This window comes from Barbatula barbatula, assembly GCF_947034865.1.
Source record: "Barbatula barbatula genome assembly, chromosome: 19".
NCBI lineage: Eukaryota > Metazoa > Chordata > Actinopteri > Cypriniformes > Nemacheilidae > Barbatula > Barbatula barbatula.
The window spans coordinates 18,354,723-18,370,204 of NC_136782.1; the positions used below are offsets into that span (position 1 = coordinate 18,354,723).

General features: G+C 37.4%; 1 protein-coding gene across 1 annotated transcript in view; it reads right to left on the reverse strand.

Annotated features, from left to right (window-relative positions):
- The window catches only part of col4a4 (collagen, type IV, alpha 4), a 29,425-nt gene extending 13,945 nt beyond the window's left edge, over window positions 1-15,480 (reverse strand). The window contains exons 1-8 of the mRNA XM_079481452.1: window positions 15,244-15,480; window positions 14,228-14,377; window positions 13,665-13,707; window positions 7,348-7,419; window positions 968-1,102; window positions 832-876; window positions 588-704; window positions 201-269 (exon numbers count right to left, since the gene is read on the reverse strand). Of these exons, the coding sequence (XP_079337578.1) occupies window positions 201-269; window positions 588-704; window positions 832-876; window positions 968-1,102; window positions 7,348-7,419; window positions 13,665-13,707; window positions 14,228-14,271 (525 nt within the window). The 5' untranslated portion in view covers window positions 14,272-14,377; window positions 15,244-15,480. The remainder of the gene's footprint in view (window positions 1-200; window positions 270-587; window positions 705-831; window positions 877-967; window positions 1,103-7,347; window positions 7,420-13,664; window positions 13,708-14,227; window positions 14,378-15,243) is intronic.
- Between the last annotated feature and the right edge of the window lie 2 nt (window positions 15,481-15,482).

The following is a 15,482-nucleotide window of genomic DNA, read 5'->3' on the forward strand; positions in this document are numbered from 1 at the left end:
TTTAGCATCTTTGAATTTAACTCAAAATCTTTAAAAATGTATTTCATAAACCAACTTCTTGACGTGTCACCTACTCTTCTTTCATTATTCACTCTTTAAAATGTCAAACATTTAAGCGTCCTTTGTCTGATCATGAGATAAAACACACACATATGTTGCACAGACATTATTAATGCATTATTTAAAGCCATTATACATACAGGTTTTCCAGGCATGTATATTGTTCTACAAGTGGCGTTTCCTCTGACACCCTGTAGTCCAGGTGCACCCTGGGCAAAAAAGACAAAATAAGACATGTTTGTGATGCTGTTGGCATAGACCTTCAGGGTGCCTCAGTTAAAAACTATACTGACACAAAATGGTGCTGCTTTAATGTGTTAAAACATAATGATTTATGTATTTTATTAACATCATTGATGGACATAACAAATAACTAGCTAGAAATTAAATGATAAAATAATGTATGACATGACCACTATACAGTATAGCGTGTACATAAATAAGAAGTTATTGACACAGGCTCTGTTACAGATGGTCTGAGCGCCATAGGACGTCTGTCATGGGTTTGCTATAGTGTGGAGTCGTACCATCCCTCCTGGGGGTCCGGGTTGCCCTATTTCACCGACCAGCCCAGGATCTCCTCTGGATCCATTACAACCGTCCTTCCCTGGAAGCCCAGTAAGACCACCAGGACCAGGAAGACCCTTAAGTGCACAAAAAACAAGATTACACACATATGTATATAGGCTAATACATAGAATATTAAGTAGTCAATTTCAGACACAAAATGCATCTGCTACACAGTTTAAACTGTAAAGTATTGTAACTTACTGAGACGCCATCTAAACCAGAATGGCCTGTAACTCCTTGGCTGCCCTGTAACAAACACAGTTTTGCAACAAGATCAATTTTTTATGTTGAGTTATAGAATAGAAGAGGGGATGTGTATGTGCGTGTTTGTATTTACTCTGTCTCCACGTGGGCCAGTCACCCCAGGAAATCCAAGCGTTCCTCGCTGACCCTTCTCGCCAGGCAATCCTTGAATGCCCGGCAAACCCGGTGGACCCTGGGGACCCTGCCCACCTAATGCACCGGTAGGCCCCTAGAATTTTTTTTATATTTATTTTCATTCCTGATTTGTTATTTTCATCCATTTAATTGATCTGACTAGTAGTATTTATATACATTTAAAAAAAGATATGTTCACATAACAATGTTAATTCTGTTTGTTTACTTACCCTCATTCTAAACCTGTACTTTTATCTGCAGGACACGAAACTCAAATGTTCAGATATTTTGAAGAATGTTGGTAACCAAACAACACTGACCCCATGGACTTTAATTGTACGAACCCAAACCCAGAAAGACATTTCTCAAAATATCTTCTTTTGTTTTGCACAGAAGAAAAATTCACAGGTATTGAATGATATGAGGGTGTTCTTTGGAAGTGAACTATATTACTCTTAAAGTCATCATTAAATCAAACATTGTTACACAGTGTTGCAGTGTTTATTATAAATGATTTATCCGTGCACACCATTATTTTCAAAATTCATTTGCACTCGTAATCTTTAATCAAAAACATTAAGCTCCTCTCCTGCTCTTAACAACTCCTCTTCACCACAAAAGAGGTCGGACAACACTCACTGTCCAATGGCCGGGCATATTCCGCCCTCCCCTCCAGGTCCAACTTACAAAAAAACAATCAAAAAGGAAACGGCTAAATAAAGCCCATCCCTACATTTTTTTATTTCAGAAGCTGTTTAATTCGGATATATGTCATGATAAGAAAAATAAGTCAATCGAAACTTCTGTTTCATGGTGACTAAAGTTTTTGAAATGTGTTTTTACAAAATGACCACCAGGGTGAGACACAACATCAAGAAAATACAACATGCTTGCCATTGTGTGTCACTAAATGCTAGAGTTTGCTTGAGTGTGGTTGGAAAGGGTTATGCACACACACGCAATGTTAAGAATGGCAAACTAGTGTAGATTCTGCTGCATAATGTACACTAAATACATAAGAGTACGTAAAAACGATGAAACCGAAAGCAGTCTAAAGATACACATTCACATAGACACTTAACTTCTACTTGAACACACACAGTTTTATAACCCAGAGTGGGAGGAAAATACACACTAATAGCAGGTTCTTCTCACAGCTGTTCCTGGATAGTTTCAGTTTCACAACACTTAATTAAAATACCAGAACTCAACTAAGCTAAGTTTTCCCTTTTGATAGTGTAATACAACAACTATGTCTATATACATACATCAATAATTCCCCTTGCATGGAATTCGCCACGTTATTTCTACAGTAGCTCTCAACGCACAAACTGCTCTCCAGAACACGTTTCGTAAATACGTTATCTCCTTTGACGAAAAAAGCGAAAACGTAACGACATTTCAGCTTTGTGTTAGCTGCCGCAGTGCTTCGAAAGAGAGGGGTGGAGTGAGGCATCGGTTGCAATTCGCAACCTCACCACTAGATGCCGCTAGATATCCACACTGCTCCTTTAAAACCCTCCTCAACATTCAGCACAAACTCGTCTTCAGCCAGACTTATGTTCAACTTATTTTCAGCTTTAAACCAGACGCAACGCAGGACAGATACAAAGATTTTGTGACGTGAGAAGTATGTGTTGGCAGTGTAAACTCAGTGGATGTGACAGTGAAAGATCAATGTGTGTTTGAGGGTCTCTTTCAACAAAGTCACTGACTGTGATAATTACTAAAGACCCACTGGATTCCCCCAGTACCACCACACAGCAGAATACAGCTGTCCACACAACACACAGACATGCTTTCACACGCAAACTCATTAAAATATCAACACCCCAAACACAGGAATTTATAAATGACTCACAAAAATGACAAACTTCTCATTGGTTTTATGTATTCAGATCAAGTGTTCTCAGATATAATGAGTGATGCATGATACAGTATGTATCACGTATACAGTAAGTCTTCATTCTTTGGCTTTGGAAACAACTGTGCTGTATATTGTATTATATTTATAATAATCTGTGACTATGGATACTAAAGCCTGTAAAGGATAGTTCACCCAAAAATGAAAATTCTGTCATGAATTGCTCACCCTCAAGTTGTTATAATAACCTCACCCTCAAACCTGTATAAATGTCCGAGAAAGATATTTGAAAGAATGTTAGCAACTGATATTTCTGGGGCACCATTGACTAGCATAGTAGAAAAAAAATATTGTATCATTTTCATTGTTCTGTTGAACACAAAATGAGAGATTTGGAAGAATTAAGGAAAACAAACGGTTCTGGGGCACCTTTGACTACCATTTACATGTTTCCAACTATGGGAGTGAATGGTGCCCCAGAAATCTAAGTTGCTAACATTTTTCTAAATATGTTGCTTCGTGTTTAACAGAGCAAAGACATTTATACAGGTTTGTAACAACTTGAGGGGGAGTAAATCATCACATAATTTTCATGTGATGAAGATAATGCCTGCTCATAAGAGCTCATAAGCTCCTTCATGCAAACATTCTAACAGCAGCCATGCTAAAACCCTCCAATAATCTCTGCTTATGACTTCCGTCGGACCAATGCATGACACGTGGACCCAGGGTGCACACTTACGCTTGACACACACAGAAACACAACAGTGACTAAACACATAAATATTTGCTCATTGTAATGTGCTTGAAACTTACCATTATGAGTCCCAGAGTTGAACTCTGAGAGAACAACCGGTGACATCACAGACAATTACACTTAAAATACACTACACATGCACACACATACGTACACACACACAAACACCTTTCATTATAGAAAGTACAAACGGTTATCAATCTTAAAACCTGTGGTTACGGGAGCCAGAGAAAGGGTTTCAAAATCACATCAAGTTGGAATAGTTCAAAGGTTAAAGACTAGACTAGTAGACATGTGTCCTGAGGCATGTGAACTTGTGCCAATAGGTCTCATTATAAAAGAAGAAATCAGGACACAGGTTCAAAAGCTCCTTTAGGCAGATTTCCTACGATTCAAGGAATGCCGCTATGTTCGGCCAAAATACAAGCTGCTTACCATGCAGTATACTGCATTTTCCTTAAACATTATATAATACATTTTTACGAATCTGACATTGAATTTGGGTATAATAAAAATGATTAATTTTTTAACAAAAAAGTGCCACCATGGGTATCACCATGTTTTCTTGGACGTGTACCATATTGTTTTGATGTATGTCAATACCATGGCATACAATGGTAACACCACGGTGCAGTTGTAAGAGAGATATCCTCCGGTTCATCACTTTAATCACTAACGGAATGTCTGAGAAAACAGTGTTTGTTAACAGTTGTTGTGTTTGTGGTTTTTATAAATATTTAGGAGCAGAACTGTAATTAAAGGTCTGTTGTGTTTGTGTCCTTTATAAATATTTGGACCTATTAAAAGAAAACACACAAGATAATTTAATCATGGTAATATGGTAAACAGATTTGCAGTGCTGTCCATAGCTGAAACCTCAGGCACCGAATAGGGATCAAGGTCTCAAACTCACATTGGATGAAGACTCGAATGATTCATATATGTGGTGCCTGATAAAAGTAAATGGCTCATCTCTTGGGAGTGGTCATGTTGATGATATGTGTCCCTGTGCTTTTCTGTTTATTTCTTCTTGGGTGTTATATCATAGGAGATGACTTTACATTCACAAGCCCTAATCCCGCATGATTTCTGGGATTTCTGAATTTGTGTGTTAATATCAAACAAATTTGTTTTTGTTTTCCAAATTTTGTTACATTTTTCTTTCAGATAACAAGATTTAATATTTAAGATCACTTTCCTTGTCAGGTAAATTTATTTTGATTTAAGAACACTTAATAGTGTCCGTATTGCAGAATATTTGTTCTACAAAACAAGCCCACGTAAGATATTCATTTTTTGCAGTGAATTGCACATATTTTCTGTTTGAGTAAAGATAAAATGTATAGCTTTGGATTTAGAGAGGCTCTATCGCCAGCATAAAACTGCAGGTTAAATGGCATCAAACTGGTATTTTCCACTAAACCATTAAAGGAACAGTTCAATATATTTTGAAGAATGCAGAGTTCCGGGGACATTTTTGACTATCAATGTCATTTTTTCTACTATAGCACCCAAGAACTGTTTGGTTACAAGAATTATTTCTAATATCTTTCGCGGCGTTCATCAGAACATAGAAATGTATACAGATTCGGAAGAACTTGAGGGTTAGTAAATGATGACAGAATTTGTGTCCCTTTAAGGAGGCATTTTTTTGTTTTTATTATTAATGCATAAATTTTCCTAATTTTTAACCCCATTAAAAAAACTAATTACAGATTGCAACCTTAAAATATAGACAAAAAAAAACATAAGCTATGACAAATATTTCCTGCATATTGTGTGTGCGCTTGTCTATATAATTCAAAGAATTCATGTGTGTGTTCTGGAATGATCTCAAAGCAGCTGTGCACACTCTTGTAACTGCATTGCGAACTGTAATTGGGCTGCTGGTCTTTATGAGCCCACCATAAACATGCTGCTCTTGTGTTAAAGACTATTATTATCATGACTTAAGGACCGTTTGAACAGACACACGTTCACTCTCTTTGCCACACAGACACACAAAACTATGCATTCTTGTCATACGTAAGTAATTGTTTCCTTTTTATCCCTTTTATACTTTATTTTCATAATTCATTCATTTTCTCACACCTACGTAGCTTTCCTGTAGCTCAGTGGTTCGAGCCATGGGTTCGATCCTATGGGATTGCACATACTTAGAAACAAATGTACTGTACAGGAAAATGCAATGTTCCAAAATGCTTTTTGGATAAAAGCGTCTGCCAAATGCGTAAATGTAAATCTTTTGGTGCACTCAAAAATATGTAGTTTGTCATTTTAGTACTGTAAAATTCTGCCATCATTTACTCACCCTTGAGTGGTTCTATATCTTTATAAAAGTCTTTGTTTTGATGAACACAGAAAAAGATATTCAGAAGAATGCTTGAAACCTACCATTGACTTGTAGGAAAAATTACAATGGTAGTCAAATGTGCCGCAGAACAGTTTGCTTTCTTACATTCTTCAAAATATCTTCTCTTGTGTTCAATAAAACAAAGAAATTTGCAAAGCAATTGTTCCTACAATGGTAGTCAGTGGTGGCTCAGAACTGTTTGGTGGCCAATGGTGGCCAGGAATAATTGACATTTTTGGGGTGACCTGTTCCTTAAAGTAACTATCTAAGGTTTCTCAGCTTAAGTTTCACATCATGTTTTCTTCGTCAGCTAAAACTATCTGACAAATAAAAATAAAAATATAATGCATATAAAAAACTACATATAATAACAAACTAAACACATAATTATAGCTCAAAATAAACAAATCAAATCGGTGATTAGAGGTTACAAAATTATTATTATAAAATCAAAGGCGTTTATAAATGCAGACAACGAATATTATCCTTCTTTTAAACATACAAATTTTTTCATCGTCAGTCGTTTTTGATAAGAGTTATTTTTATACATCAGAGGAGGGGCTGGCTGAGTAACAAAGCACAAAACTGACAGTATAATAATATCGCTGAAACATTTTTGAGACACACCAACACACACACAGGTACACACCCTGTAACATTCCATTGTCAAACTGCACTTAATCGGAGTGCGTGCCTCTGAAATGTTAATTAACCCATTTAACCTCTTTTCCTGTTCTAAGACATTAAAACATACAAAGAACCGCATTATGCCCGGGAAATCTGTACGGGCATGAACAGACTTGTATGATGGGCATAGAACTGGGTCAGTGTGCCAGTGTTTGTGTGAGAGAGGATAGTATACAGTAAATGTTGTTCAAAAACACAATAAATATGATTTGAGATTTAGTTAATGACATTAAAATCTCCTGTAACAGGAAGAGACTTCCCTTCACGCCACACATACACACAGGTTTGTTTCATTATTAGTGTGGACATCTCATAGACTTCTATTGTTTTCATAACAGAATTATATTTTAATTCTTGTTACCATAAACCTACGCCTCACACATGACGGTTGACATTATTTTTAGGTTAAACATGATTTGCCTGGCTTATGAGCCTGGTTTATTAGCGAGGACCAGCTGCTGTAAGTCCATTTTATAAAGTATTTGCAAAGATATTTTTATAGTATAACCAAGTCTGTAGACACACAGACATGCACCATGTCTGATAAACCTTGTGTTCTCTAATCAAGAGCTGGCATATCCTATTGTGACATCACAATGATATAAAAAATAAGGAAATTATTCTATTGCATTCTATTGTGATGTCATAGCCATGATGTCATTACGTAAAAAAACATACCCTTTGTCCTTTGGTGGGAAAACACTGACACACGCTGCAGTCTCGACCTCCGCACAATTCGTTCTTGTCCCCCTGAAACAAAAATACATAGTATAACTATAATATTGTGAAGAAAGGAAGATATGTAAACCTAGAATGGCATGAGGGTGAATAGATTATGGCATACATATTGATTTTTACGTTAACTATTCCTGTAAAGCTACGAAGCCTCTACTGCCATCTACGTTTAAAGCATACATTTGAAGCAACAATTGTGGGTACTTCGTAACTGTATTTTATGATAGTACCAACCATCGCCCCAAAAGAAAGCTACAGTATGTTTCACCTATAAATCAGTAAAATTTAATTAAACGTATTGCAACATCTAAACCTACAACATGCTCATTAGACCCCATTCCAACTAAATTATTAAAAGAGTTACTTCTTGTGGCAATTGAGCCCATTTATAACATTATCAAATAATCCATTTATCTAAGCCGTGTCCCAGGACCCTTTAAACTGTCCGTCATTAATCCTCTTATCCAGAAACCAATCTTAGACCCCAATGAACTATGAAGCTATAGACTGATTTCAAATCTCCCCGACCAGTCTAAAGTCCACTCAGTTGTGCTCTTTCTTACAAAATAATGACATACACGACAAATTTCAGTCAGGCTTTAGACCGCATCATAGCACTGAAACTGCGCTCATTAAAATTACAAACAACCTGCTTATAGCATCAGATAAAGGTAACATCTCACTCCTTGTCCTGCTTGACCTTAGTGCTGCATTTGATACCGTAGAGCATAACATACTTCTAGATCGCTTACACAATTATACCGGTATTACTTATCAGACAGGTATAAATTTGTTTAAATAGGGAATCATGAAAACTAACGCAAATAAATTATGGATTACCTCAGGGATCAGTTTTAGGACCCTTACTGTTATCCATATACATGCTGCCCCTTGGCAACATTATTAAAAAACATGGCATTAGCTTCCACTGTTATGCAGATATATATCTCATCAAGACCAGATGATTCCTTTATGCTATCCAAATTGACAGAGTGCATCGAATATTTAAAAAATTGGATGACTAGCAATTTCCTTCTTTAAACTCTGATAAAACAGACATATTACTTATTAAGTTGGTTTCAGGTTTAATACTTTTATCTGATAAATGATTAAAGTGTTTGGGTCAGCATTTTTAATGCCAAAAAGAATCATTAACACAATCATGAAACAATTTCCTTCACACCAGATCGTAGACACAGACATTTCCAGAAAATCAGTCAGGATGGAAACCCAAACCTTTTTTGGTTAATTGTCTTAAGCCTATACCATTGTTAGAATGCATTCCCAAGAGGTGCTAACAAATCTTCCATTCCTCCATGACCAGAAAAAACAAGTCAGAGCATATGTCCTTTAATCAAAAACTAGTTTATGGCTTAATGATAAAACTGTGGACCCAAACACTTCAATCATTCATCAGATAAAAGTATTAAACCTGAAACCAACTTTCTCTTAGAAGAAACATCACATAAACATTAGCTTTATTTCTCTCATTTAAAAACGCAACCGTCTTTCACACTGAAATGTGGGAACAGCAGGTTGTCATGCCAGCATGATGAAAACACCTTTTATTGCAGGGTGAGTGTAGGATAGATAGACAGCGACAGGTATGCAACAACAAAAGTCGTAAAACATGATTGTCAACAAGACTGACAGGCCATAAAAAACAACCTAATTTGATTGACTGGTTGACATGACTTGCTGGAGAGAGAGACACTTTCCAGATCTCCAAAGTCTCAAACACTCATTTGCCAGATAAAAAGTCACAAAACAAAGAAGCAAATCCCTCTTAGAATATAAATCACGTGAACATTTACTTTCTCTCTCTCTAATTTGCTTTCACAGCATGTAGCCTAGTAGAACATCAGCCAGGCTGAAAGCAAAGTTTTTGGATAGTGTGGTGAGAGCGCACAGTAGGAAGGGAGACCATAGGATCTCCAACAACCATAAAACATAAATGTCATTAAGATTGACAGGCCATTAATGAACCATGAGTGACAGGTTGACAGACCTTTGACAGGAGGGCCATAAATCAATCAACATTTTGACACATAGTATATGATTCAACTATACCTGTATACTGTAAATGACACACACAAAACATTGTCATCTCTGAATCATAGTCGCAAGAGCATTTTGCTGTGTATTACGATTCTTTCACTGTCTGTGGCAAAACACGATATTTGACATTGAGGCCTCAGGTGAATCACAGACATACATGTTGGCAAGGACAACAGATGGAATGTAAACACCCAGATATGAAAGAGAGGCATGGAGAGCGAGAGAGAGACAGAGACCAAAAGATAATATGCGAGACGGCATGAAACATGTGAGACCAGCAAAGTACAAGAGGCACAGGAAGTTTAGATCAAACATGTTTTGTCTGTGTAGGTAGTGCAATTGGCCACGAATAGAGAGAAGGAGGGAGGGAGATAAACTATTTGCAATCAGATGACATTCTTTTACAAATAAACATAGATCACGTACACATGCACGGCATCTACAAACAGAGAACTACTGACATTTGTTAAACAAGGTTAAAATGTAAAACATCACCCTCAATATTACTTTTAAGGAACATTGACAAATGGGCAGACTTTAAACAGGCTATACAAAAAAAGCAAAGTCTCCGACAGTTCACCCAAAAATAAACATTACGTCATTATTTACTCACACTCAAGTTCTTCCAAATCTTTGAATAACACAGAATGACATTTGGAAGAATGCTTGTAACCAAACAGTTCTTGGCCACCATTGACTACCATAGTAGAAAATAAAAAGACAATGGTATTCAAGTGCACCAGAATTCTTTGCTTTCCTACATTTTTCAAAATATCTTGTGTTCATTAGAACAAAGAAATGTATACAGATTTGGAATAACTTGAGTAAATGACAGAATTCTTATTTTAGGGTGCATTGTTCCTATAGGGATGGTTCTCTCAAAAATAATAAACTAATCTTTTTTGTCACACTCGTGTCAGTCAAACTGTCAGGGCGTGTGGTGGGGAAGAACCCAATTGCAGCGTTAGTAGACAAGGGTTTTTATTTAATAACAAACACCCACGATAGGGAAAACTTAACTAACGAGGGGGCAGAAAACAACAGAGACAAGATAACTTTAACCTACTTACAAAAATTAAGTGACGACATGATCAATAATAAACATCCAGACGGGTAAGGTAGCCTTATTCACAAGGCAAAAATAAGTCTCATGGCTCACTTAAAGGGGAAGAAGCGCAAAAACCCATGCACACAGAACAGCAGAAACAAGGGCATTATATGGGGAGACTAACAAGGGGTACATTAATAAAAGGCAGGTGTGGGTAATGAAACACTGATGGAAAGCTAACAAGGAAACAAGAGGGGCGGGGCCAAAGACAAGACTGGAGAGAGTGTCTCTCTCCAGACATAACATGTGGCCCTGTCATGATCCTGTCACTAGATTAGGATATCAAGACATTGGAAGGCAGAACCATGACACAAATGACTCTTTGATCTGTGAAACACAAAAGAAGATATTTTGAGAAATGTTGGTTTTGTGTCCATACAATGGAAGTCAATGGAGGCCAATGTTATTTGGTTAACAACGTTTATCAAAGTATCTTCTTTTGTACTCTACAAAGTCATTATTTCTTTAAAAAGCACAAGTAGTCACATAAAAGATTAAAGACTAACCTAACAAAACAACGTAAACAGCAAATGCATTCTAAACATAGTCAAAACAACAAAGTGCAAATAATGAAAGATTATGCATGTCAAAAGATTCAGAACAAAACCACAAAATACACAAAACCTACTACAACACTAACTTACAGTGTAAATACTGTGCAAAAATCAATAAACTGAAGATTAAAAGTGGAGAGATGAGATCTGCCATAATTCATAAAAATTATCATTCTTCAAATCACTTTAATAACTTCATTTTTGTACTTGTATAATAAAATTAACTTTTTTAAATAGAATAGTTAGGCCATTATTCAAAAACGATTTATAATTGTTATTTATAATAACGTATACTTCTCCTTATCATGTGGTTATGTAGCACTAGCAGTAAAAAATATGAACGTCTGTGCATCTCTCACATAATCTCAAACATGCAATTATGCATGCATGTGAAACCATTAGCCAATATTCTTCTTCAAATGTTGGCAGTGTGTAATTGTATTTCATTTAAGCGCATAGCAGCAACTGTCAATCCACACATGGCAGCTGTTTCCGAGGTGCTGTGGCCTACAGGGCACTTAATGGATTGGAATGCTGTGCGATGACATCAGCTCTGAAGACTGAGACGGTACGTGCTGACTTGCTGATGAGCGTAACTGCACGCTTCACTCCTAGCTCATCTGATGGTTGAGATTAGGGTGCACGGGTACGAGGGTCGCCGCATGACTGAGAGACATGCATCCCTCATTCTCTCCGTTCTCCATCTCTGCCTCCAGGTCTGTCCTTCTTTCCCACATGTTACCTGTACAGGACATTATCTTTTGGCAATCACAGTCTTGAGTTATATGGGATTGGGTAACAGTCAGTCTAGCTTTATTTCTCCTGGATGTTTATTGCTGTCTCTTGAAGAGTCACAGCTATGACCTGTTCTCTGCGTGTCTTCTGTTCTCGAGATTGTTTTCCTTTTCATCTAATTTCTCCTCTTATTGCCCTGTACGTTTATATCCTACAATACACACACCAGTAATTTACATCGCAGAAACGCTTACGTTGCATGTAATGCGAATGTAAAAGTACATTATGTAAATATCACTGGCTGTTAAGTTCATAACTTTTCTTTAATGTAAAATGATACATAATATGATGTGATTTGAAGTAATTATATAATCCAGAGCCAATTCAATCACTTTAAAGTCTGAAAACTTTAAAGCCTGGAAATTTAAAGGCATAGTTTAACCAAATATAAATATTCTTTCATCATTTACTCACTCTCATTTCAAATCTGTATTTTGCGGATAGTTTGTAACCAAACAGCATTTTTCCCCATTGACTTTGATTGTATGAACAATCCACAGAAGAAAGTCATATACAGGTTTTGAACAACATGAGGGTGAATAAAAGTTTACAGAATATAAATTTATGGTCGAATTACCCCTTCACAATGCCCAACATAGATTAGATTAGGAAACAGAACTGTTCCCTATTTCTACATATATTAGTTAGCATTTCCCTCGCTTTCTTCCTTCCCCCCATCCATCTGCTGTTCCCTCACCTGTGCACCCGCTTCATTCATTCAACAGGATTCATTCAGCCAATCAGAGACAGCGCAACAGATACTTGCATTTTCTGCTTTATCATTTTAGACCCTGATCGTGTGCACGCAACAGTGCGTGTCAGGTACCCGAAGGGAACAAATAAAGAGATTCCAAAGTTTTCAGAAGTTTCGAAAACCACATTTTCCCCTTCTTTTACGTGTGTTAGGCAGCACCTGCTTTGTGACACCCGGTCATTTATATGGAGGTTTATGACATCCCTCTGACCCCCTCAGCCAGACAGCCTCGAGCGAACACGCTGCTCTGTGTAAAACCACAACCATTCTCCCTTTCTCACTTTCACTTGTTACCTCACTTCTCCTCAGTACCATCTCTTTCTATAGTCGTTCAGTCGGATTGTTTACATTAGCAGATGTCTGCATTCCTCACTTTTGGCGTAGAAGTAGGGAAGGGCAGCGATGCAGACGATGAGCTCTTATCTTTTCAGCGATGGTACCCTGCTATCGTTCTATCAGCGTCTCTAGCTTCCTCATTCTCCTGTTCTCTTCGTGCTTGTGAGGGAACGATGGCAATCTGCAACCATCTGCCCTCAAAAGTAATGCTCTGTATCCATCTGTGTCTTTGGACTCAGTCATACAGCCACAGTCACAGACACGCTGTCCAACAGACTTAAGGAAAGGGACAGACTACATACACAAACCTCGATTTCCCCTTTTCAGTTGAAATGATCTCTTCTGTCCACCTGCACCCTATTTTTGATGTGCGTAACCTTGTACATTCATTTTATGATCCCTCATGGCACCAGTGCCAATTTGGTTCATGTGACAATTGACTTTACAGACCGCCGTGACATGAAAATCAAAGGGTGAGTGTGTGTCAAAAGAATATTGCATATCTTGTTCAGGTATTGAATATCTCATTTAGATTTGTATACATTCACAATCAATTTAATACTCTTTGAATACCTCCAACTCATAAAATTTTTGAGTAAGTGTGGTCAGGTTCATGAACTTAATAAACACATAAACTGAAAACTCGAAAACTCACCCCCAAAGCTGTTTGTTTTGTCATATGTGCCAACAAAAGCCACCTGCAGGAAGACATTGTATGATTTAAATAATGCATTTATATTATATTGCATTTATTCAAATATAATATTACAGATTATGTAAAAGATTTATTATGTGTGATGCCTAGTTGTGCTTGTGGTGTAAACTGAAGCTCAGCTTTGAAACAATTTTAAGAAAGCTTGGCAAAAACGTACAGAACCGGAATGTGCAAAGCGTATTACTAATAACACACAATATTGTCAAAGACAGTGTGTGCTTACTTTCCTGTAAGCTTTCGTTTTTCTGTAAATTGAAATCCATTCTGTATATAAAATCCATATTCCCAGAAACCCTGTTTGCCTTTACGGCAAAAAAAACAACACCTCTCCATTTTGTACTTTTCATATTTTCCTGGTCATATTTTTGATGAATCTAACCTGCATTAAAAGCAAATATTGAACAAATATGCTTGGACAAGACAGTGATGCCTATAAATTTGGGATATGTTGTATCATCAGAAACCTGGGTTCATGACAATTGTAGGAAAAAGGTGACTCTTACCAGAAGGTGAGGCGGAGCCTGGCGATCTGGCAGGGGCGTGTCATTTCAGCCGCCACTTAGGGCGTGTGCTACCTGTTGATCTTCCACCACTGACTCAGATTGGTGTGGTCAGGGAATCTAGTTATCTCTCCTGGTTGACAGCTCACCCACCTGAATAGGTCATGAAGAAATAATAGATCACCGGACAGCTAGACAACATAAATACTGGAATTTACATATGTTCTCTTGACATGCTTCTGCACAACATTCCTGCTCGCTGACACTGTGGTTGGTGGTGGACATGACAGACAGAATTAATGCAACAGATGAAGCGGAGACAAAGTTTATCTTTCCGGATGGCTTCTTTTCCCAAACACAACAAGTCAATAATGACAACGATTTAAAACTCTTTGACACAGAAAATGGCGGCAACAAACCGCCAGATAAAGACCAAATATTTTCCATTTGAATTATTATAACTATTGGGTAATTATGGCTAAATTGAACAGATAACAGGACGGCATGTCCAAACCGACCCATGGATACCAATGATCTGATTTTATAATTAATAATCATAGTCATTATTACAAATATACAGTTATCATACAAACACGATCTAGAAATACAATACGCACAATTAAAATCAACAATTCTGCTATGCAAAAGACGCACCACTGTTGCAATAGATGTGCACGGTTCCTGCGCGCACCCCGTGCCGTACAGCGCGTACTTAGATGGGAAAAACAGCAGATGTGAGCAAATACAATGTAGTCATTTGCGTATTGTCACAAAAGGTGGCAAAATGCTGCAACAGTAAAAATCCACCCAAAGACCTCAAAACATGCAACTTGAAATGTTAACGTTTGCGCAAACTAAACTGGACACCACAGATATATTACGTTAAATGAATACAAGAGTATATATTGGTTGCGGCAGTAACAAGATTACCTGCAGGCAACAAGTAATCGCCACTGACAAGTTCAAGACCATCACCAAACATTCAATTACATGCAAAACAAAATCAAACTCTGGCTCACCTGCGCCCTGCGGTTTCGTGCGCCACCACGGTCCCACATCAATGCGCAAAATAAAACACCAAACGAAGACCACGATTACCTCCGAAAGCTTTCACAAGGACGATATAAACTTTTTCAGCGTAGGTAAAGTGAACGGGAACCCACTGCTGCTCCGCGTTTGAATGACGTAATAAATGAGACGTCAAGACGCGCGTATGCAGAAGGAAACAATCTTTCTCCGTCCAACCTTTGATTCCTGT